This window comes from Oncorhynchus mykiss, chromosome Y (assembly GCF_013265735.2).
Source record: "Oncorhynchus mykiss isolate Arlee chromosome Y, USDA_OmykA_1.1, whole genome shotgun sequence".
NCBI lineage: Eukaryota > Metazoa > Chordata > Actinopteri > Salmoniformes > Salmonidae > Oncorhynchus > Oncorhynchus mykiss.
The window spans coordinates 20,785,208-20,811,311 of record NC_048593.1 but is presented as its reverse complement, the minus strand read 5'-3'; the positions used below and the strand labels follow the sequence as shown (position 1 = coordinate 20,811,311).

The window sequence follows — 26,104 nt, the reverse complement described above, 5'->3', positions numbered from 1 at the left end:
AAAAAACAAGAGTTAGGAGGAAATGGACCACACTTTCCCTGTACCCAGAGACTGAACAGAGGGAAGAAACAAGATGGAACCATCACTAGTGAGTAGAGGAAGTCTGTCCATACACATTTATTCATAGAAACTATGTTACAGAATTCCCAAGCACGAAATACAAGCATCCCACAAACAACTGTACAGATCTCTACGAAGCCAGCATGGTTTGTTTATCCTCAAAGTAGCATGGTCACCAACATATATAAGCTATATACACAGCTGCCGAATTGGGGGAATTATTCTATGGTACAGAAATTGAGTTGGGATGAGTGTCACTCATCCAATATGAGGCGTGTTGCTTGGTCTTGTTATACAAGCCTATGGTGAGAGAACCCTACACCTGTGGTGCAGACAGGTCTAAGATGACCCTTAGCATTGATCTGGGGTCAGTTTGAATTCTTCACCTCAGAGTAAGGACTGGAATAGGGTAAACTTCTACCCCAGTCTTTTCCTCATTGTTAAACCAGTTCCATGTTCTCCACAATATTACCATATAGTAGAGCAAGTGCAGCAAAGAAAATATTTAACATTAAATCATAACAAGGCAAACCACAAAGAAAATGCTGTTAAGGACAGATTGTATTGATATGGGGCGGGTGCAATGAAACTGATGATCTGAAGGAATCCTTCCCATAAAAAAACAAGATGAGAAGTTTTATTTGAAGTGTCATTAACAGTCATAAATCCCACCCCCCTTCCTGTGACGTCATGTAGGTAGAGGGGAATTCCAGGTCTCTTGGGCTTTAAGTGTCTACTACACTAGTGTTGCCACACTGAGGTGTATTGTACTGTAGGACACCATCAGAGCTTCACCATAAGGACCAGGGGGAAAGCTTTGGCTAAGGACTGCTCTAGACCCTGTTCAACAACTAGACCAAACATGAACAGACACACGCAGTAGCGGGGCTGCGTCATACATTACTACATCAATCCCTTCACTAACCATTTCAGTTTAAAACAGTCCTAGAACATTAAACCATGCAGGACTGACGCGGGGGGAGTGTGTCTGGATAGCTTCATGTCAATGGCGATTATCGACTACACAGGCTTGGTTTGGGATGTGGTGGATCGGTGTATATAGTAGAAGCTATAAAAGGAAACGTTTAAAAAGCATTTATTCTGACTGTTATGAACATTACCTATCTTTGTCAGTAACCCATGTTTGTATATATATTAAATGTGTGTGGATCTGGGTTTCCATGGCAGATGAGCTGGACTGAATGGGGCAGACGAAGAGAGGGAGAGAGGGAACAAGAGAGAAGTGAGGAAGAAGACAAAGTGAAAAAAGTGGGGGAGGAGGAATGACAGATTCATAGAGGTACACTCCCATTCAGCCCATCCCTCATTCCCTCCCCCCACCCGTGCCCCACACTCATGCAGCCCCAGTGGAGTGGGGTGGGGGAGATGGAGGGAGGATGAGAACAGAGAGGCGTTGGTCATTAGCAGCCGCAGCCTTCCCTCTGGGGCTGTGGTTCGTTGGTTATTAGCCGGCCTCCCTGGGGTGCGGAGGGCTTGTGCTGGACACCAGACTCTGCAGCATTCAGGTCCAGACTGCCGTCCTGGATGTTCTGGTAGATCTTCTTAGCTGCCTCCAGGAAGGCATCCTCCACGTTCTCACCCCTGAGCAGAGGACAGACACAGTCAGTCACACTGTTAGGAACACAAAGCATTTCAGCACATTTCAGACCAAATGTGAGGTAAAAGCAGGCAGTGGCCTACGCCTTACGTTTTTGCGCTGGCTTCCAGGAATAAGAGACCTGTAACAAGGAATGGACAAAAGATGGAGTCAGACTACTGCAGAAGAAAATTAAAGATCCCCAACCATCCTCATACCTATGCTCAGGGGTGCAACTTTCACAATGACAGACATGTCCCCCCCCCTACATTCTGAAATTGCATTATTGTCACCCCACTTTTATCATTGGCATGTGATACAAAACGAGATAACAGTGTGCTTTAGGACCACTAAAGTCCATGGAGAATAAAAGCACCTCCTCCCAGCTGCCCACTGCACTGAGGTTAGGAAACACCGTCACCACCGATAAATCCACTATAATTGTATATAGTGTCTTTCACTCGCTCTCTATGAATATGTCCTCACTTATGCATTCTCCCTCTGTACCTGAATGTATGCTCCATTTACTCTCTTTCACCCTCTCAATCAGAGACGAGTTGCTAGTTCTCAAACTCTCCATCCCTCCCTATATGGAGGAGTCTTCTCTCTTGGTCTCCCTCACACTCCCCCTTCCAATCACTTGTGAGAATGGGGGGGCCTGGGGGCATTCTCACAGCCATTCAGATAGGGTGGAATAGAGTGAGACAGATTGATGCGAGTTACTCCTCTCCCATCATCCCTCTCATTGAGCCCGAGGGTGTTCCCTGTCTCACCGTTCTCCTCAGCGAACTGCTTGGCCTCTTCATACGTGACATCTCTCTGGGCCTCCAGATCTGCTTTGTTACCTATGAGAATGATCACCTGTGGGAGGACAGAATGAGTCGGTCAGTCCTCCAGGCACCAAACACATTAACACAGTGGCAGTAGCAGCCTGGCAGGCACTAAACTCACATCCTCACTCACTTATAGGCAGAAAACGACATACGAGACAGCTCACACACTTCACTGAGCGAGAGCTCTTACAGAACTTAGCACCAGTGGGAGAAAAGGATTCAGCAATACTGTATCGGCTACACACCGTGAAAGATACAGATATTAATATTAGAGGTTGGCTGATTAATTAGGGCCGATTTAAAGTTTTCATAACAATCGGTAAATGGGCATTTTTGGACACCGATCATGGCCGATTACATTGCACTCCATGAGGAGACTGCAGCAAGGAGCCAAGGTCAGGTGCTAGCTAGCATTAAACCTATCTTATAAAAAACAATCAATCTTAACATAATCAATAGTTAACTACACATGGTTGATGATATTACTCGTTTATCTAGCTTGTCCAGCGTTGCATATAATCGATGCAGTGCCTGTTAATTTATCATTGAATCATTGCATACTTCACCAAACAGGTGATTTAACAAGCGCATTCACATAAAAAGCACTGTCGTTGCACCAATGTGTACCTAACCATAAACATCAACGCCTTTCTTAAAATCAATACACGGGCCTCCCGGGTGGCGCAGTGGTTAAGGGCGCTGTACTGCAGCGCCAGCTGTGCCACCAGAGACTCTGGGTTCGCGCCCAGGCTCTGTCGCAGCCGGGAGGTCCCTGGGGCGACGCGCAATTGGCCCAGCGTCGTCCGGGTTAGGGAGGGCTCGGCCGGTAGGGATATCCTTGACTCATCGTGCACCAGTGACTCCTGTGGCGGGCCGGGCGCAGTGGTGCGGCTGGCTTCCGGGTTGGATGCGCGCTGTGTTAAGAAGCAGTGCGGCTTGGTTGGGTTGTGTATCGGAGGACGCATGACATTCAACCTTCGTCTCTCCTGAGCCTGTATGGGAGTTGTAGCGATGAGACAAGATAGTAGCTACTACCACGAAATTGGGGAGGAAAAGGGGGTAAAATTCACACACAAAAACAAAAAAATCAAGTATATATTTTTAAACCTGCATATTTAGTTAATATTGCCTGCTAATGAATTTCTTTTAACTTGGGAAATTCTCTTGCGTTCTGTGCAACAGAGTCAGGGTTTATGCAGCAGTTTGGGCCGCCTGGCTCGTTGCGAACTAATTTGCCAGAATTTTATGTAATTATGAAGGTTGTGCAATGTAACAAGAATATTTAGACTTATGGATGCCACCCATTAGATAAAATACAGAACGGTTCCGTATTTCACTGTTTTGTTTTCGAAATTATAGTTTCCGGATTTTACCATATTAATGACCTAAGGCTCGTATTTCTGTGTGTTATTTTATTATAATTAAGTCTATGATTTGATAGAGCAGTCTGACTGAGCAGTGGTAGGCATCAGAAGGCTCGTAAGCATTCATTCAAACAGCACTTTACTGCGTTTGCCAGCAGCTCTTCGCAATGCTTCAAGCATTGCGCTGTTTATGACTTCAAGCCTATCAACTACCGAGATTAGGCTGGCAATACTAAAGTACCTATTAGAACATCCAATAGTCAAAGGTATATGAAATACAAATTGTATAGAGAGAAATAGTCCTATAATAACTACAACCTAAAGCTTCTTACCTGGAAAATTGAAGATTCATGTTAAGGAACCACCAGCTTTCATATGTTCTCATGTTCTGAGCAAGGAACTTAAACGTTAGCTTTCTTACATGGCACATATTGCACTTTTACTTCTCCAATACTGTTTTTGCATTATTTATTTGAGACTAAATTGATATTATTTATGTATTATATTAAGTTCAAATAAAAGTGTGCATTATATATATATATATATACACAGTGCCTTGCGAAAGTATTCGGCCCCCTTGAACTTTGCGACCTTTTGCCACATTTCAGGCTTCAAACAAAGATATAAAACTATTTTTTTGTGAAGAATCAACAACAAGTGGGACACAATCATGAAGTGGAACAACATTTATTGGATATTTCAAACTTTTTTAACGAATCAAAAACTGAAAAGTTGGGCGTGCAAAATTATTCAGCCCCTTTACTTTCAGTGCAGCAAACTCTCTCCAGAAGTTCAGTAAGGATCTCTGAATGATCCAATGTTGACCTAAATGACTAATGATGATAAATACAATCCACCTGTGTGTAATCAAGTCTCCGTATAAATGCACCTGCACTGTGATAGTCTCAGAGGTCCGTTAAAAGCGCAGAGAGCATCATGAAGAACAAGGAACACACCAGGCAGGTCCGAGATACTGTTGTGAAGAAGTTTAAAGCCGGATTTGGATACAAAAAGATTTCCCAAGCTTTAAACATCCCAAGGAGCACTGTGCAAGCGATAATATTGAAATGGAAGGAGTATCAGACCACTGCAAATCTACCAAGACCTGGCCGTCCCTCTAAACTTTCAGCTCATACAAGGAGAAGACTGATCAGAGATGCAGCCAAGAGGCCCATGATCACTCTGGATGAACTGCAGAGATCTACAGCTGAGGTGGGAGACTCTGTCCATAGGACAACAATCAGTTGTATATTGCACAAATCTGGCCTGTATGGAAGAGTGGCAAGAAGAAAGCCATTTCTTAAAGATAGCCATAAAAAGTGTTGTTTAAAGTTTGCCACAAGCCACCTGGGAGACACACCAAACATGTGGAAGAAGGTGCTCTGGTCAGATGAAACCAAAATTGAACTTTTTGGCAACAATGCAAAACGTTATGTTTGGCGTAAAAGCAACACAGCTCATCACCCTGAACACACCATCCCCACTGTCAAACATGGTGGTGGCAGCATCATGGTTTGGGCCTGCTTTTCTTCAGCAGGGACAGGGAAGATGGTTAAAATTGATGGGAATATGGATGGAGCCAAATACAGGACCATTCTGGAAGAAAACCTGATGGAGTCTGCAAAAGACCTGAGACTGGGACGGAGATTTGTCTTCCAACAAGACAATGATCCAAAACATAAAGCAAAATCTACAATGGAATGGTTCAAAAATAAACATATCCAGGTGTTAGAATGGCCAAGTCAAAGTCCAGACCTGAATCCAATGGAGAATCTGTGGAAAGAACTGAAAACTGCTGTTCACAAATGCTCTCCATCCAACCTCACTGAGCTCGTGCTGTTTTGCAAGGAGGAATGGGAAAAAATGTCAGTCTCTCGATGTGCAAAACTGATAGAGACATACCCCAAGCGACTTACAGCTGTAATCGCAGCAAAAGGTGGCGCTACAAAGTATTAACTTAAGGGGGCTGAATAATTTTACACGCCCAATTTTTCAGTTTTTGATTTGTTAAAAAAGTTTGAAATATCCAATAAATGTCGTTCCACTTCATGATTGTGTCCCACTTGTTGTTGATTCTTCACAAAAAAATACAGTTTTATATCTTTATGTTTGAAGCCTGAAATGTGGCAAAAGGTCGCAAAGTTCAAGGGGGCCGAATACTTTCGCAAGGCACTGTGTATGTATATGTATATATATATATAAAATAATAATTTTAAAACTGCTTTTTTTGGTCCTCCAATAAATCGGTATCAGCATTGAAAAATCATAACCGGTTGACCTCTAATGAATATACAACTTCCAAATGCATCTGGGCACTAGTCATGTCCCATTTTCCAACTAGACTGTGGTCTTCGGGTACAAACAAGCAGACAGTCTGAGTGAGTTTAGGATGTTGACGTTGTATAAGCAAGCTAAATGGATATTCTAATCTGTACATGAAAGCAGCGTGATTTGGCCATAATCATATAGTCAAAATGCAATTTAGAGATGGACAGGGCTCTGGGGCATCAATCATACACACTGGGTGTGCTGCGTTGGGATACAGCAGAGACACAAAGAGCATTAGATGAGAGAATGCAAGAAGGAGTGACTACTTGGTAGTACATCCAACCAGACACAGTGTGTTTGACAGGCAGCTAGAGAGAAGCAGTGTGAAACCATACTCACAGTATTTGGGTTGGTCAGATTTCTGGCATCAGTCAGCCAGCTGCTGAGGTGGTTGTACGTACTTCTCCTGTGGAACACACACAGGGAAGAGTGGGAGTTAGTTAACCTGGTGGCAGGTCGGGACAAAACAGAGTGTGCCACATCATAAGTGGGATCAAAGGACGAATGGAGAAATGTTCCTGGGTCTGTATCTATATATATCCTTTCACTAATAGAATAAACTTTCTGATATCGCTTACTGATTCAGTTTTGACAACAGTTCTTAGAGTCCGAGACACAGGTGTCAATATGGAACGCTAAAATTAGGCTAGGGAACAAACGAGCAATCGAATCCCAATTCATAAAAAAGAGGCAATGACATGCTGCATAGACACCAACTACTATTAGTGGGAAAACTACAATATAGAAATACTACACTACTTAAAGCTTTACTCTGAGCCTATGCTTTCTATGAGAGGAGACACACATTCCACTGTTAGTTTAGATGGCCACTGATACATTCTCACAGTTTGGGGGAGGAAGGTGGGGAGGGCAACAGGATGCAGACACCATGTTCGTTCAGGAAGAGAGGGCCATCTGCCCCTTTTCCTTTCCTTTGTCTCCCACACAGACATATAGGCCTACAGACCGAGAGCAATCTGACTAGTACAGCTAACGGGGTGGGTTGTGTATTGTAGAACAAGCTGAGGGGACTAGGTGGGAGTAGGATGAAGTTGGCCCTTGATGCTTATCGGAGGCCAGTTTTTTTTTTTTTTCTGTATGGTTTGAGCAGAAGGGAAGGGTAATTTGACCCTAGCTCTTTGCCTACAGACAGCTTCTACCTGGAGCATTAAGGTTCGGGCACGTCGGTGTGTGTGTGCGTACCTGGTGATGTCGTAGACCATGAGTGCGCCCGCGGCCCCCCTGTAATAACTACGCGTGACGGCCCTGAAGCGCTCCTGGCCCGCCGTGTCCCAGATCTGCAGCTTGATCTTCTGGCCGCTCACCTCGATTATCCTCGTGCCAAACTCCACGCCGATCGTGTGGGGGCAGTCCGCCATGACTGGAGGAGCGAGAGGTGGGGAAAGGAATAGATCGTCAGTATAGCTATGAGGAATCCAAGGAGGCAACATTCCTCTATAACACACAGAATTCAATAAATATCAAAAACAGAGTATTGTCACTTTGTCAAGAGACATGAAGAGACTCTGGGGAGTGAACTACATCAGAGATCTGAAAATAATGACGAGATGCTCGTGTCTCCGCCCAAACAATGAGAGTCGTTTTCCCAAAGGCGGGGAAGGCAGGCAACAAGTGTCGGGACAAAATAAGCCCAAAGAAATGCATTGGTGAAACCTCTTGCTTCGCATCTTCTTCACCGACAACATCTCCCATCACGGAAGTCTGACTCAGTCGACCTTCCGCAGTCTGCCTCCCTTTCTCGCTCTCCCTTCCTCCTCTCCGGAGTGTCAGACTGCTGTGATTAACCTGCTCTCTACTCCATTTACTGTTACTACACCTCCTCCTTCCCCTGCACAATCTCTCTCCCTACCATATAGAACAGCCTGCCAGTGGCATAGCTAGCACCAACTTGAACTATGAACAGCACCCATACACATACGCATCTTTCCACACAGTCACAAACACATCTAACCACACAGAGAAAACAGGTGCACCCTTGACCGTATACACGCACTTCATCACCTCCATTGTGAGGGAACAGAGATTGCAGGTGGGTTGGGTTGAGTATCCATTTCAGACTGGCAGATCAGTTGGTTTTTTACCACTTGCATTTCAATGTTAACCAGAGACAGGGAGGAAGTCTTCAAACCTGGCATTCAGCACTCACAAAGCAGCTGCCTGTTCCGAGCCCCAGTCTACGGGCCATGCAGGATGCGATGCTAAATAGATGAATGAGGAGCAGAGCATCTGCATTTACTGCTGCCTGCTAATAATGCCATTAAAATGCATTCAAACGCCTGGGTGTTATAGTGAACTGACTGAGGCTACAGCTGAGAAAGCACACACAAATAACATGAAGCAGACACACATTTCAAAGTGGCACCCAAACTCTCCCCCTCTCTCAATGAGCTGAAGTCGTCAGAGGGGATTTAAAGTGGCACGCAAACTCCCCCCCTCTCTCAATGAGCTGAAGTCGTCAGAGGGGATTTAAAGTGAAACAGTCCATTCCTACAGCCTGTGTGAGATGGGGGGGGGTATTTGTTTGGAGTCAGTGGGGAGCCGGGGATGTACTTACATTTCTTCTCTGTGAACTGGTGAAGCAAACATGACTTCCCTACCCCCATGTCCCCTACAGAGAGAGAGAGGGAGATGTGTCAGGATCCATGTTCAAATATTAACATTACATACAAGACGGAGAGGACAAAAAAAACACAGACATACAACTTGTTTCATATTTTCCTATGAAGGGATTCGTTTTCACTGAACACTCGGTCTGACCAGGAACAACTCTGGTTGTAACACAGAAAGAGCATATTCCCTCTCCCCCTCAGACATTGTTAACAGAATGCTATGGTGGTTGCCAGTTGTGTGCGTTACACATATGGAGGGCGCTTGAAGAGGCAGCATGAACAGGCCTGCAGGGCTTTGACTTAATAGCTGGCATGGTCACCTCTAGTGGAGTGGGGAGAGCAGAGCATTTTATTTACTTTTTAAAGCTGCAATATGTAACTTTTTGGGTGACCCGATAAATTCACATAGAAATGTGAGTCATAGATCTGTCATTCTTATTGAAAGCAAGTCTAAGAAGCAGTAGATCTGTTCTGTGTGCTAGTTCTGAAATTAGGCAAACTACTCAAATTTTAGCAACCAGGAAATGGCGGAGCGATTTCTGCATATTGCACCTTTAAGGCCTATATACGAATGTCTGCTCTAGCTACGGAGCTAAAGTGACGTGTGTGTGTTGTATGACCACATTAATGTCTAGGTAACAGACAACAAACAAGAGGGGGCCTTTGGCAGTTGTCAAACAAGTCCACAAAGTTGACATTGAGGTGGGGGTTTTAAAGGCCTCAACGCAGCAGGGTAAACAAGCTCCAGGGAGTTGGAGAGATATGGAGATTTAACTTCCCTATTTTGAGGTGCCAAACTGGTTGGAAAATAGATGAAGGGGAAGAGTGGAATGCACAACAAGATAAAACTACCACCACAACTCAGAACATTTTGGCCTGGGCTATGCACCAACGATGCATAAGGTTATTGTACGCTCATTGCTTCTGTTGGTAATTTAAATCAAACAGGAGAGCAATCGTTATTTTTTAAGTTCATTAATAACCCTGTTACGAGCACATTGTCGGTACAGTATGTCATTAGAACACAAACCATTTAGCTTTGCTTAGGCTAGCTTCCGGGGAAAACATTTATTGATGAAAAAAAATAGAGATGGCGACCCACATACCGAATCAAAAGGAATCTGCTGTAATGGGGTCATGGTTGAGACCTGGAGTAATCCTGACCACATGACCTGACCAGAACCAACTCCTGAGCTACGGTTCTAGTCTCGTGATTGGTGCTCTTTCAGTGCTTGTAGCATCTCAGTGAGCTGTGTGCTAACTGCAACCAATGGGTGACCTACATACAGCACTGTACACACAAACAAACAGGCCTCCATTCCAATCCAACACGCATGCTCGCGGCTCACTTACCGATGATGATATATTTAAAAATGTAGGAGTAGTTGTACGGTGCGGTGGCCATCGTGACTCTGAAAGAGAGAGAAAGGCTCAAGGTGAGTCAGAGAAAGAATCAGGGTGCTGTCTATGAACCGACTCTAGCTGGGCATCATGCAGAAACCACACATTATCATTGAATTCTGTCTGTCGACACCACTCACTATCCCATTTAATTGTACAGTGCTTGGTTTGACCACACACTTAGTCAACTGAAACATTGCATCTCGCTGCTCGACCACTGGCACTCCATAACATTAAACTACAACATTATGCCTGGCAGATAGCATGGGCCTGTGAATTGGTCAACATGCTCAGTAAAGAATGATGTCACCATGTCTCAGACCGTACTAGACAGACTGAGCAGCTGGTGTGCTGTATGAGAACTAAAACTTTATTCTAGGTAGTATGAATAATTCCTGATTTCTCAGGATTCCTGTCATGTGATTTCTCAGTTAGACAGCAGGCCCAGGAGCACTGACCTCTCAAACATATGGGTAGGACTCAACCCAGCTGGAAGAGCTGAAACCATCTGATAGCGATGCATCTGACCACATAAAGTCAACGTATTTGTAACTCCAATATCGGATATTAATCTACAGGGCCAAACTCAACTGATGTCTGTCCATCAAATCAGCATGAAGAAGTCAAGCTTCACCCAGCTATCACTGGAAAGGTCCCAATTATCTGTCCTTCCTCCCAAAGTGCGCACTTTTTCACTTCACTGATTTGAAAGGACATTTCTGGTATAAGAAACATGGTGGAAACTAGCTCTAGCTCATGCCTCCACCAATCCAACGTCTTTAGATTTGTGGGAAGTGGTGAACGAGTGTACACTTCAGGAGAAAGGAAAGATTATTAGGACGCACCCTGTGGGCAGGTTGTGTAAGAAGAGAAACCAACCAGGATTTGACAACGACTCTTAGCCTAGCTGGGGAAAAGAGACCTAAAAGGGGAGGGAGGCTGCAAAAAATAAAAATAAATAAAGACAGGGAGGGTCATCATAGATCACACACACTGATGAACAGGGCCTGTCAGGGGAGCTCTTCCAATAAGCCATCTTATTCAGAACAGTACCACGGACTGTAACAAGTGGAGACGGGGCAGAGCCAGACTCCAGACTCCCCTGTATTACTATCCCGAGATGCACCTACAATTTGAAGTTTCCATTATGATCTTCAGGCCAGCAGCCATTAACTAATGGGGTTAGTTAGAGGATGAATAACCACCAATTACAATACGGATGTTATCATTTTGAGAGGCTCATTAATCAAAATCGCTTACCCACTCGTTTTCATCAAGATGAAGATAGAGAACTTCTCTAGATGTTGCCTAATCTCACACAACAGAAGCTAAAACAAGTGCATAGGACCAAATGGGTGTTTATGTTGGGTTGGTTGATCATCACCATTATGCACCATGTTCAATGGCGTGTTTCCTCTCTCTGCATCACAAACCTCGAACTGCTGCTGCTCTGAGAACTCTCAGACAGATGTCGGAGTAAACAGAGAGGTTTAAATTGAATGGTAAGCATTAGCCTTGTCCTGTGCTTAGCCAATGGGGGAACAAGGCTATACTCTCCACAACAGCAAAGGCTTAGGTCCATGGTCCCAGGCAGACTGAGGTGTGTGTATGAACATTAAAAAAGAACAACATCGATCTGCTTAGAAAATAAGCAGCTATTTTCTATGATACACTCAGATAAATATGAGGCTTCTAGCCAACTGTGTCATCGATACAGCAAGGACAGGCAGCCAACATCCCCAGCAGTGTTGTGTCACTTTGAGGCAAGCAATTTCATTAGACTTCACATTCAGGAAATTGCATCATATGTGCACAGCTCCTTTTAATCTCAAATGAAAGGAAGACGTTACATTAGGCTGTAGAAGAGGAGAGGTTTTAAGAGGGATAGCGTTTCCTTGCGTCTCCCTAGTCCATTATACAGAGGCTCTGTCAGAACCACTAGCAGGTGTCATTTCACAAGAGTACCCAAGGGAGGACAAGTAGCACCTTTAAATTCCACTTAACAGTCTGGCTAGATACTGCATGGAAACACACAGGTCTAGGCCCTAAGTAATTGGTATCCCTAGATACCAGCTACCCACACAACTCATCTGTTGCCTTTCTGCTGAGCGACATTCATTCATATGGGTTAGAATTATAACTAACTACACCTACAGTAGCAGTTAAAATGTTGGACACCTACTCATTACAGGGTTTCTTTATTGTTTCACTATATTCTACATTGTAGAAGATTAGTGAAGATATCAAAACTATTAAGTAACACATGGAATCATGTAGTAACCAAAAAAAGTGTTAAATCAAAATATATTTTAGATATAAGATTCTTCAATGTATAGTTTGGACACACCTACTCATTCAAGGGTTTTTCTTTATTTTTGACTATTTTCTACATTGTAGAATAATAGCGAAGACATAAACAGTGAAATAACACTCATGGAATCATGTAGTAACCAGAAAAAGTGTTAAACAAATCAACATATATTTTAGATTCTTCAAAGTAACCACCCTTTGCCTTGATGACAGCTTTGCACACTTGTGGCTTTCTCTCAACCAGCTTCATGAGGTAGTCACCTGGAATGCATTTCAATTAACCGGTGTGCCTTGTTAAAAGTTAATTTGTGGAATTGATTTCCTTCTTAATGCGTTTGAGACAATCAGTTGCATTGTGACAAGGTAGGGGTGGTATACAGAAGATAGCCCCATTTGGTAAATGACCAAGTCCATATTAATGGCAAGAACAGCTCAAATAAGCAAAGAGAAATTAGAGTCCATCATTACTTTAAGACATGAAGGTCAGTCAATACGGAACATTTCAAGAACTTTGAATGTTTCTTCAAGTGCAGTCGCAAAAACCATCAAGCGCTATGATGAAACTGGCTCTCATGAGGACCGCCACAGGAAAGGAAGACCTTAGTTACCTCTGCTGCAGAGGATAAGTTAATTAGTTACCAGTCTCAGATTGCAGCCCAAATAAATGCTTCACAGAGTTCAAGTAACAGACATCTCAACATCAACTGTTCAGAGGAGACTGCACGAATCCGACCTTCATGGTTGAATTGCTGCAAAGAAACCACTACTAAAGGACACCAATAAGAAGAAGAGACTTGCTTGGGCCAAGAAACACAAGCAATGGACATTAGACTGGTGGATATCTGTCCTTTGGTCTGATGAGTCCAAATTTGAGATATTTGGTTCCAACTGTCGTGTCTTTGTGAGACGCAGAGCAGGTGAACGGATGATCTGATTGATTTAGAATTCAAGGCACAGTTACCCACTTTTTTTGGTTACTACATGATTCCATGTGTGTTATTTCAGTGTTTATGTCTTCGCTATTATTCTACAATGTAGAAAATAGTACAAATAAAGAAAAACCCTTGAATGAGTAGGTGTCCAAACTTTTGACTGGTACTGTATATAAAGAGACGATCAGGCATCGCTGTTAGAAGCTGCCTGCTATTTATAGCACAGACACCTCTCTGAATTATTATCCATTGCTGCTTATATGGTAATATAGTCTATTCCATAGTCTATAAGAAAGGATGGGTGATAATCAGGAATATACACACACAGTCATTTACATTTGAAAATATTCAAACAAATGCTTGGATTAAATATAGTCTCAAATTGAAATCAGCCTTGTTTATGAATACATGATCTGACTTCACATAAGAGCATCAACTTTTCAGGAAGAGAGAAGGCATTCTCACGATCGATTCAAATAATTCACTTGTCAGTAATTCAGTCTCACACTATAACTGAGAGTGGACATCTGTAATGCAAGTAGAAGGCACAAGGGAACAATGGGATCTGATTACAAATCAATCACCCTGAATAATAGCCTACACATACAAGTCTTCTAACTTGCGATTAATTGTGACTAGGCTATCTGTTATCATCTCTAGAGAATGTTTCTCTCTATCTGAGAAGTTTCTCTTAAGTCTGTGGTTCAGTACACAGCAATTATAAATGCATTGCAGTTAAACCAGATGTTGGAGATTAAAATTGCTATGCAATAGAGCCTGGTGCAAACCAGAAAAACACATGATGTGGCCTGCTGTTCAATGACCAAGTTTTCCTGCTAAACAATATAGCACTATGACAAATGCCTCAGGCTAGAGCTGGGGTGGGTTGACTTGAGAGAAGATGGGAGAAGGTGAAGAAGAGAAGGAGTGTTAAAGGAGAACAGTCCGGGTGAAGAAAGAGGGGTGAATTAAGAACCCTCACATTGTGATATAAAGAGGCAAATTGAGTAAACTAATCACGGAAGACTGATATTTAGGATCATCTTCCAGAATTGAATCTGAGGGGGTTAATTCCAGGTCAAGGTGTCCCCGTCGCCTCATCCTCTCGGCATGGGGTTGGTCAGAGACCCTTGGGTGCCACTCCCCTGAACTGGCCTACAACAAAATGGCCTCACTCCCCATTCCAGCTCTGCCTGCTTGAAAAACAAAGTGCAGCGAGAGTACAGTAGAGAAGTAAACAAGTATAAAGACAGTTGAGGTGGTAAGGGAAGTCATGTAGTTAGCGTGTGGGATAAGCTCCAATAAGGGATTTGATACACTGACCGTGACGTGCACTAGTATCACAGCCTGCCTTGCTGCTAGCCTTGCTGCTAGCCTGACTGCCTCCCCTCACATGACCCTCTGTCATGTGGTGCCTCCAGACTCGTGTGAGTTTTTCCATAAGGCGAAAGCTATAGGCCTACTAGAGCTGTACACTAGGGCTACTTCTTCTTTGGGTAAATTATAGGAATAATTCCCTTTTTCCCCAAACGAGGCCCTGGAGAAGTATACATCCAAGGAGAGCGCGATTGAGAGCATGTGACCAGACTGCAGTCTCAGCACTTCTCCATACACTAGCACTGATTCATAAAACAGAGCGCTGTCACCTTATCACATCCACTTCCTGTTGTTGAACAAATATAATTGGTGTCACATACTGTACATCTGGGCTATTTTTTCTCTTCCTCATTGTCATATTGCTATGCTGCTATACAAACAAAATCCTGCTGTAAATTGCAGAAGCGCATTTGGGTTGTGATCACCATTACCAAAGGCAGAGATGGAATGGACAAATCAATTGCAAAACTTGGGTTCAATCAGTGCACATTCAGTGTATTTCTTTCACTGTGTGATCTGCCATTTTAAGGGAATATTTTTCCATCAAAGTAAAATTCAAGGCCAAGAAAAAAACAAATGCCTGAGCTCTTGTCACACAGAGGAGAGGAGTATCTCAGGTGATGACACATCTACATGAATACATTCATATCCCATCCTAATCAAAGCCTCATTCTTATATCAAATAAATATTTCAGTGATGGGCCAGCCTTTACTGTCAGAGACAAGGCCTAGATATGGATGCATGCTGTGTCATCTATGTTATTACTGGATAGCTGGCTGAGCTAAACAGCAACTGTACTATACATTTTTAAACTAAGGGCCTGTGCAGTAAAAAATGTAATTTTCCTGTGTTTTAAATATATTTCCACACTATGAAATTGGGTTGGACTGCCTGCCAGGCAGAGTAAGTTAATAGACCAATAACAAAGAGTTTGCCCTCCTCTCTGCCAATAAAAGCTAGTTTTTAGGTTGCATGTCCCTTCCATTGGGCCAGGGTTTCCCAAACATAGCTGATTCAAATAATCAAAGCTTGATAATGAGTTGGTTATTTGAATCAGTTTTGTAGTGCTAGAGCAAAAACCAAAAACATGCACCTAGTGGGGCCCCAGGACCGAGTTTTGGAAACCCTGCATTAGACCCCTCAATCAGACCACTCCAAAACAGTCCTAGCAACATTTATGCTTGAGAAATTGTTTGTTTATTTTTTACAACTTAAATTGAAAACAATGACAGTAATGCACTTAATTGTTACCCAGAAATGATTTGATATTGAGATTAAACGGCTGCGTTGGACCTTTTGATGTATGAATGAACGCCACAATTTCAGAACAATACAGTTGGCTTGTGACAGTGTAGGCTAGTGGGAGGGTATAATCTAGCTAACTGCTCATGACAGTTAAAGCACACATCTGACTATAGCTAGCTACATGAGATGAAAAGGTTGATAAACTAATTACCTACGAATATAACACCCCAAAGCCCCTATCTACTGGCCAACGACGTTAGCTAGCTGATGCTATCAACACAAGCCGTGGCAACAGTCTGTTTAGAAAGCTAGCATATTGGTTTATTGTTTAGACGGGACGCTAAAATAATGTATTGTAAAATGTACTGGCAGTGAAGTTGGGAGAGGTGTGTGTTGCTAGCTGGAGCAGTTAAATGTCCAGCTATGACCATAACGTACTAGACTAGTTAACATTAGCCATCTCCATCGACCTGCTAGCTAACTAGCCAGCTGGAAACAGGCTAAACTGGCTAACCATAATACATGTGTCATCATTTATTGGCGAACAGGTAGCTAGCCGTGTCGACCTAAAGGGAGGAATACCGTTACCATGACATGAGCCTTGATAACTAACTTAGGCGAAATGTTGGGGCCAACAAATGATAGCTAGCCAGCGTAACGTTACTCTTTCGGATACTACAGTAGTTAGCCAACGTTAGCTCAAAAGCAATGGCCTGTTCCCAAAAACGACAGACACCTGGCTAGATCCACAATGGCTAAACAAAACCACGAGTGCCTGTGAAGAATGGTAATATATTACACAGCGCAAGATAGATAACATTAGCTAGTAGACACTTTACTCGTTGGCTAGCTAACCGCTAACTTAACTATATTAGCGAAGTAGCTTGCTGTTAGCTAGCCACTATAATTTGTAACACAGAAGGTTCAAAGTTTTATAAATGTGTTAGCTATATGTGGATACGAACACTCCTATATCATGTTTATATTCTTACCGGAAATTGTCGATTTAATGTCTTGAGCTCTTCAGAAGAGATCTGCAGGTTATCCTGGCTGAAGTATCTACCTTGCCTGCCTGTCCAAGATGGCTGCTTGCACTGCACAGGGTTTTTCCTTCTGTTGTGTGGCTTCTGGGACAAAGGGCAATGCATATGAGGCGATTTGCGCTGTTTGCACTAATTATAAATGCGCAATGAAGTGCGCAAACTGAAAAATCATTATCAATGTATTGGACGCGATAGGTAGTGTCGCCGATATTAAACCGTTTTGTGGCATGAAGAATCACTAAGGCTTTGGTCGATGTGATGACAGTGCTGCATCCGACGGCCTCAGCCTACATGTGTGCGAGTAGACTAACCTAATATTCTACCATCAGTGTCAAAGTACAGTACTATATATTTAATTGCTGGTCCTTTTGTTGTGGCCCCACACTAGGAATATTTATAAAGAAAGACGTGTTGGGAATAGGATCTAAGCCAACTAAACATATTCCATAACTAGGTTTAGGATTTGTAGATCAAATGTATTTTCTTTATGATTCACACCCAGACACATAAACAATAAGATGATCTATTTTGTAAACCTCAGAGGCTATCAGACCCAATTCTCTTTTGTTGATATGGAATAGGCTATGGAGGGAAGGCTTCATGCTGCATGTAACTTGTTTAAAAATGACTTGACAGAAGTCAATGTGTATCTACTGATGGTGTTAAATAAGGTTTCCTCGATATTAAGAAAGGTGTCCCGCAGGGGTCAATTCTGGCCCCTGTGCTTTTTACTGTTTACATTAACAATATCGACTTCCACTTGTGTAACCTGCACTTGTATTTAGATGATACTGTTGTGTATGCTATTGGCCCCACGGTTGACCAGGCTCTATCTGACCTACAGTCTGCCTTCATTGTATAACATAAAACTTTATTGACCTGAAATTAGTATTGAATGCAGGTTAAACTAAGTATATGTTGTTCTCTTGAGCACATAACTCTGATGATTTAAGCATATGTACTTTGGATGGTGTCCACATTGATCGTGTCCCTGCTTATCTATGCATCTGGATAGTTGAAAAACTGTCTTTTAAAAATAATATTGATGAGTTAAATGGGCTTCTTCTATAGAAATAGGTGTAGAAGGTGTTAAGGAGCCTTTTGGACCTAGACTTGGGGCTCCGGTGCCAGTTGCCGTGCAGTAGCAGAGAGAACAGTCTATGACAAATGTTTGGGCCTTCCCCTGACATCGCCTTGTATATAGGTCCTGGATGGTAGGAAGCTTGACCCCAGTGATGTATTTGGCCGTACGCACTTGTAACAGTATAACCTTATACCGTCCCCTCGCCCATACCTGGGCGCGAACCAGGCGCGAACGACTGTCTTGTTGTGTTTGTACCATGATAGTTTGTTGGTGATGTGGACACCAAGGAACTTGAAACTCTCAACCTGCTCCCCTACAACCCCGTCGATGTTAATGGGGGCCTGTTCAGCCCTCCTTTTCCTGTAGTCCACGATCAGCTATTTTGTCTTGCTGACATTGAGGAAGAGGTTGTTGTTCTGGCACCACACTGCCATGGCTACCACTGTCGTGTCGTCAGCAAACTGAATGATGCTGTTGGAGTTTTGCCTGGCCATCCAGTCGTGGGTGAACATGGAATACAGGAGGGGACTAAGCACGCACCCCTGAGGGGCCCCGGTGTTGAGGATCAGTGTGGAAGGTGTAATGTTGCCTAACCTTACCACCTGGGGGCGGCCCTTCAGGAAGTCCAGGATCGAGTTGCAGAGGGAGGAGTTTAGTCCAGGGTCCTTATCTCAGTGATGAGCTTTGTGGGCTCTATGGTGTTGAACACTGAGCTGTAGTCAATGTTGACATTCCTATCGGTGCTAGACTATGGCAACATCCTCTATATGAATGAACGCAGCTGCCACTTCATTAAAGCCCTTAGATACAGTTTTTCGTAGTGCACTGCGCTTTATTACGGGCGACAATTTTAGTACTCATCACGGCATTCTCTACCAGAAAGTTCGGTGGCTGTCTTTTTTTTGTGCAATTTTTTATTTAACCAGGTAAGCCAGAACAAGTTCTCATTTACAACTACGACCTGGCCAAGATAAAGCAAAGCTGTGAGACACAAACAACAACACACACATGGAATAAACAAACGTACAGTCAATAACACAATAGAAAAAAGTCTATATACAGTGCGTGCAAATGGCGTGAGGGGGTAAGGCAATAAATAGGCCATTTGATGTCACATATGTTGATACATTGGGATGTTTTCATTTATAAATCACTTTTCCAAAAGGGCTCCGTACAATTCCATTGTACCTAACATCTTTACTACATTTTAGACATGCCAGTTACCACACCTGGTCTTAGAGATGGCTAACTGTGGAAATTCCTTTGGTCTCTACTGAGTTAGGTAAATAAGTGTTTAGTTTTCTTGCATCTTATTTGTGGAACAATCTTCAACATTTTCTTACATTTTATATTTTGATGCCTGTAGGGCAATTGAAGACCTGATTGAAGACCTTATTACTGATGAATATGGGGGATCCATAATAAATACAATGTGTTATTTTTTTATGACCATGTTTTTCTTTCTGCTTGTATTTTGTATTTATATTTTGATGTGTGTATTTCCTGTAATTTCGGGCTCACTGTAATATAGACCTTGGTCTCAGTATGATAAAAGCCTGATAAAAGCTTGAATAAATAAATAAAAACGATAGTTGCCTAATAAATCAGACTGTGATAAGAACGCTAGCACGCTGATCAGACTTTGTCACTATTCTGGCGGCAGTATGCCTACTGGTTATGCGTTATGCCAGTAACCGAAAGTTTGCTAGATCGAATCCCCAAGCTGTAATGATAAAAAATCTGTCGTTCTGCCTCTGAGCAAGGCAGTTAACCAACTATTCCCCGGTAGGCTATCATTGTAAATAATAATTTGTTCTTCACTGACTGGCCTTGTTAAGTAAAGGTACAATTCCTACCAGAAATGCATCAGCTGTCATAAAATCAACACAATACTTTATTTTTCGTGCACAGAAAACGCCTTTTCCCACGTGATATATTTCTCATGATTGTGTATGAACTTCCTAACTCCCTCACAGAAGACATCTAGTGCCCAGAGGATGTAAAGACATCCTAACTTGGACGTAACTGCTCTGAGATGGAAGCATAGAACAACACAAGTCTCACAAAAAAAAGGTGATGGTTTTTCTGGGATTAATTGTAGGTTACTTACCTTGCCATGTAAAGAGTAACTTTTCAGTCTTCTTTTTAGTCTCTCTGTGGGCATCTTCATCTCAGTTGCATGAATGATTTAGACCAATGTTTTAGATAGCATTTATACCATGGTTACTAATGAACAATATATAAGTGTGTATGTTATAGTACAGGATAGAGAACATGGTATGACTAAGTATTTTAATACACTATTTCACAACATTACATGCTTTCACTGTACTATTATTTTGTACATTTTTACAATCTGAAATAAAAGCAACATGCAGCGTGCATCTCCAAGGAAACGGAATAAACAATACAGGTTTACGTTGAACCTTATTTTACTGTATTATCTAGGGTTTAACCCTGAATAAACATAACCCACATAAGTTAAGATTTACGCTTTACAAGCAACTGAAGCAGTACTGATGATTAGGACTAAGATGGTATCAATTTGAATAAATACAGAATGTCACAGCTGCCAATTAATCCCCCAGATCACTCATTCCAATGCTATTCAAACCATATAACTAACAACCTTGCTTTTCCTTTTCTTCGATACCCATCCGCCTGTGTGATGATTTGTTAATGAACATTACTCTCTGGGACACTTCCTAAACTCAATGACTGTGTAAAATCATCGTTATAATGGATTATGAGAAAACCTTGGCTTAGTTATTTGCCTTTCTATTCTGACATTGGGATAAGGAGTCCAGTGTAAAGTCATTGTCACAAAAGCTGCTATTGCACATTGCTCTGATGTATGTGTTGTACAACCCTCCTCTCAGACTCTTAACATGTGAAGCTGAGAAGAGACACTGAGAATTAGCAATGTAAAGTGTCATTCATAGATGGTTTATCCCGAGTTCCATATTTGTATTTGATCGATTGTTGAGTCCCTGTACAAGTTGTGACCTCATATCACAACCACAACCTCAGCAGCAGCAGGCTTGCCAGGGCGCAGATGTAATGCAATATGATTGCTCGACAGCAGGGGGTACTGTTACATAGGTCTGAGGCGCAGCAGTGGATGCGCACTCCAGGCAGCTCATGTTGCTGGCAGTGTCTTGACGTGGCACATCCACTGGTCAGGACAATTCCCAGGGCCGCTGAAATGACAGGAAGTCAGAGAAGAGTGACAAGTAGATGGCGAGGTCATCAGGAAGGAGGCAAAAGAAGCAAAGAATGCCAGTGTATTCATGTGTGTTTTGAAGTCCTTGAGTGCCAAAGGAGTGCAGAGAGGGATGCTGTCATAGAATGGAATTACATCATCAGATCTCTCCATTTTCCATGTGATAAACTGTGTTTACTGATTGAATGTAATGGTTGCTTAGGAGGACACATCGTATGTGTACAATAGATTGAAAAATATGCATGTCTGTAAGTCAGAGATAAAAAGTTCAAACTTGGCCGTTGATTGAAAGTTGTTATTGTACAACTACATAAGGGCATCCAGCCAAGCCATCAAACACTCCATAAAATTTGGTACGTAAACCTTCTACAACCCTTGAGAAAAAACACCCACATCAATGCTCTCTTTAAGTCAGAGCAGACCACTTTTGTCTAACAAGAGCCATAAATCCCCCGTCAGTCTTAAGAAAGTGACCGCTGGGCGGTGGATACAGTCCAGGTGGGGAACAGCCGCATCAGACAAATCTCCCAGCTGGGGACAAAGCGAGGGGAGTGGGACGCTAAGCTGGTTATGAAATAGCAGCCGCCGGACCAGTCGGAGTTGTGCCCATGGGATTAAAGTGAAGAACAGTTCTAGATGATCCCCAAGATGCTGTTTAAAGGGATCCTGCATCCCGTCTTAGCATTCATTGACCCCATTATTTCTCTGAACCAATAGAAAACAGTGCCACATCAGCCCTTTACGTGAGTGGCTCCTTCAGCTGTCAACAGCAGAACAGCTGGATCTTACATGCATGGATGTCAGCAGATCTCCATCAAGTATTTAATATTATGTATGGCAGTCCGTCGTCTCTATGTTGATTTTACTTGCAGGAGTGACTGACCGTTATTTACAAATTTGGTGTAATAAAGCCCTCGTTGTAGCTATGTAGCAAGATGCCATGGAATCTTCACATCGAGATAAGATATTGCCCTTTTGTCGTACAATAGTATGGCTAAAGAGTGCAGAGGAGAAGTTTGGGGATTTCTTCCTGTTTAATCTACATGTTCTGCACAATGAGGGTCAATAGACTTTCTACATATTGACATTACAGGGTTCTTTCACACAAACACATTAATTAACAGACAGAGAAGACTGTGAAGGAGAACGTCTATGGAAGGGAGGGACTGGAGATGAAGACAGGTATTGATTGAGACAGTCATCAGTTCAGGAACATGAGAAACAAACTCACTGCTCTCTGTCTTGATGCAGAAGCGGTGCTTGAAGCCCTTGTGTGAGTGTGTGCAGGTGAGGACCTCTGGGTTGGTGCAGCCAATGTCCACGTACCTCTGGCCCTGGATGATGTTACAGCCATAGCACTGCAACCCATTGACTAGGGAGGAGAGAGGGGAGACGTATCACTTTGTCAGTGTGCACTGGTAGATATGTAAACGTATTAGTGTGCACCAGTAGACATGTCAAATTGTTAGTGTGAACCTGTGATGTTACAGAAATAGCAGTGCAATCCATGGACTAGAGAGGAGAGGGGACATCTCATCTTATTAGTGTGCGCCACCAGATATGTCAACTTATTAGCGTGCACCCTATGTGATGTTGCAGCCATAGTACTGCAGCAGCATGGACTACACAGGAGCGAGGAGATGTCAAAGTTGCTTTGAAGCAATGGGACTGACATCTCAAAAAAGCTATTATGTATTCTTTGTTTTCTTATGTTTGCCAATATTCCCTACTTACAAAAAACATTAGGAACAAAGGGGCAACAGATAATTCATTTGCTTTTACTATAAAAGCATCTACATCTGCAATGCCTTTTATGCTCGCTTCAAGGCAAGCAACACTGAAGCCTGCACGAGACGACCAGCTGTTCTGGATGACTGTGTGATAACGCTCTCGGTAGCAGATGTGAACAAAACCTTTAAACAGATCAACATTCACAAAGCCGCTGGGCCAGACAGATTACCAGGATGTGTACTCAAAGCATGCGTGGACCAATTGTCAAGTGTCTTCACTGACATTTTCAACCTCTCCCTGACCGAGTCTGTAATACCAACATGTTTCAAGCAGACCGCCATAGTCCCTGTGCCCAAGGAAGCGAAGGGAACCTGCCTAAATGATTACTGCCCTGTGGCACTCACGTCTGTAGCCATGAAGTGCTTTTAAAGGCTCACATCAACAACATCCTCCCGGACACCCTAGACCCACTCCAATTCGCATACCGCCCCAACAGATCCACAGATGACACAATCTCAATCGCACTCCACACTGCCCTTTCTCACCTGGACAAAAGGAACACCTATGTGAGAATGCTGTTCATTGACTACAGCTCAGCGTTCATCACTATAGTGCCCACGAAGCTCATCACTAAGCTAAGGACTCTGGGACTAAACACCTTCCTCTGCAACTGGATCCTGGACTTCCTGACGGGCCGCCCCCAGGTGGTAAGAGTAGGCAACAACACGTCTGAAACGCTGATCCATAACACTGGGGCCCCTCAGTGGTGTGGACTTAGTCCCCTCCTGTATTCCCTGTTCACCCATGACTGCGCGGCCAAACACGACTCCAACACCATCATTAAGTTTGCTGACGACACAACAGTGGTAGGTAGGCCTGATCACCGACAATAATGAGACGGCATATAGGGAGGAGGTCAGAGAACTGTCAGTGTGGTGTCAGGACAACAACCTCTCCCTCAATGTGAGCAATACAAAAGAGCTGATCGTGGACTACAGGAAAAGGCGAGCCGAACAGGCCCCCATTAACATCGACGGGGCTGTAGTGAAGTGGGTCGAGAGTTTCAAGTTCCTTGGTGTCCACATCACCAATGAACTATCATTGTCCAGACATACCAAGACAGTCGTAAAGAGGGCACGACAAAACCTTTTCCCCCTCAGGAGACTGAAAAGATTTGGCATGGGTCCCCAGATCCTCAAAAGGTTCTACAGCTGCACCATCAAGATCATCCTGACTGATTGCATCACCGCCTGGTATGGCAACTGCTCGGCATCTGACCATGAGGCGCTACAGAGGGTAGTGCAAACGGCCCAGTACATCACTGGGGCTAATCCTCCTGCCATCCAGGACCTACAGTTGAAGTCAGAAGTTTACATACACCTAAATGCATTTAAACTCAGTTTTTCACAATTCCTGACATTAAATCCTAGTAAAAATTCCTTGTCTTAGGTCAGTTAAGATCACCACTTTATTATAAAAATGTGAAATGTCAGAATAATAGTAGAGAGAATGATTTAATTCTGATTTTATTTCTTTCATCACATTCCCAGTGGGTCAGAAGTTTACATACACTCAATTAGTATTTGGTAGTATTGCCTTTAAATTGTTTAACTTAGGTCAAACGTTTCGGGTAGCCTTCCACAAGCTTCCCACAACAAGTTGGGTGAATTTTTGCCGATTCCTCCTGACAGAGCTGGTGTAACTGAGTCAGGTTTTTAGGCCTCCTTGCTCGCACATGCTTTTTCAGTTCTGCCCACAACTTTTCTATAGGATTGAGGTCAGGGCTTTGTGATGGCCACTCCAATACCTTGACTTTGTTGTCCTTAAGCCATTTTGCACAGCTTTGGAAGTATGTTTGGGGTCATTGTCCGTTTGGAAGACCCATTTGCGACCAAGCTTTAACTGATGTCTTGAGATGTTGCTTCAATATATCCACATGATTTTCCTTCCTCATGAAGCCATCTATTTTGTGAAGTGCACAATTTTGTGATTTTGTGATGCTGCCACCCCCGTGCTTCACGGTTGGGATGGTGTTCTTTGGCTTGCAAGCCTCCCCCTTTTTCCTCCAAACATAACGATGGTCATTATGGCCAAACAGTTCTATTTTTGTTTCATCAGACCAGAGGACATTTCTCCAAAAAGTACGATTTTTGTCCCCATGTGCAATTGCAAACCGTAGTCTGGCTTTTTTTGGGGGGCAGTGGCTTCTTCCTTGCTGAGCAGTCTTTCAGGTTACATCGATATAGTACTTGTTTTACTATGGATATAGATACTTTTGTACCTATTTCCTCCAGCATCTTCATAAAGTCCTTTGCTGTTGTTCTGGGATTGATTTTCACTTTTCGCACCAAAGTACGTTCATCTCTAGGAGACAGAACGCGTCTCCTTCCTGTGCGGTATGACGCCTGTGTGGTCCCATGGTGTTTATGCTTGCATACTATTGTTTGTACAGATGAACGTGGTACCTTCAGGTGTTTGGAAATTGCTCCCAAGGATGAACCAGACTTGTGGAGGTCTATAATTTTTTTTCTGAGTTCTTGGCTGATTTCTTTTGATTTTCCCATGAGGTCAAGCAAAGAGTTTCAAGGTAGGCCTTGAAATACATCCATATGTACACCTCCAATTGACTCAAATGATGTCAATTAGCCTATCAGAAACTTCTAAAGCCACAACATAATTTTCTGGAACTTTCCAAGCTGTTTAAAGGCACAGTCAACTTAGTATATGTAAACATTTGACCCACTGAAATTGTGTTACAGTGAATTATATGTGAAATAATCTGTCTGTAAACAATTGTTGAAAAATTACTTGTGTCATGCACAAAGTAGATGTTCGAACCGACTTGCCAAAACTTTAGTTTGTTAACAAGAAATGTGTGGAGTGGTTGGAAAAACTCGTTTTAATGACTCCAACCTAGGTGTATGTAAACTTCCATCTTCAACTGT

General features: G+C 42.9%; 1 protein-coding gene across 1 annotated transcript; it reads right to left on the bottom strand.

Moving 5' to 3' along the window:
* Positions 1 to 86: 86 nt before the first annotated feature.
* rab14l (RAB14, member RAS oncogene family, like) lies at positions 87 to 17,430 on the bottom strand. Its single transcript, XM_021590909.2, has 8 exons — positions 17,071 to 17,430; positions 10,166 to 10,224; positions 8,758 to 8,811; positions 7,386 to 7,563; positions 6,522 to 6,588; positions 2,431 to 2,518; positions 1,769 to 1,799; positions 87 to 1,662 (listed from the first exon to the last, which is right to left on the bottom strand). Exons 2-8 carry the CDS (start codon positions 10,215 to 10,217, stop codon positions 1,482 to 1,484), a joined length of 651 nt encoding a protein of 216 aa, XP_021446584.1. The 5' UTR covers positions 10,218 to 10,224; positions 17,071 to 17,430; the 3' UTR covers positions 87 to 1,481.
* Positions 17,431 to 26,104: the final 8,674 nt, after the last annotated feature.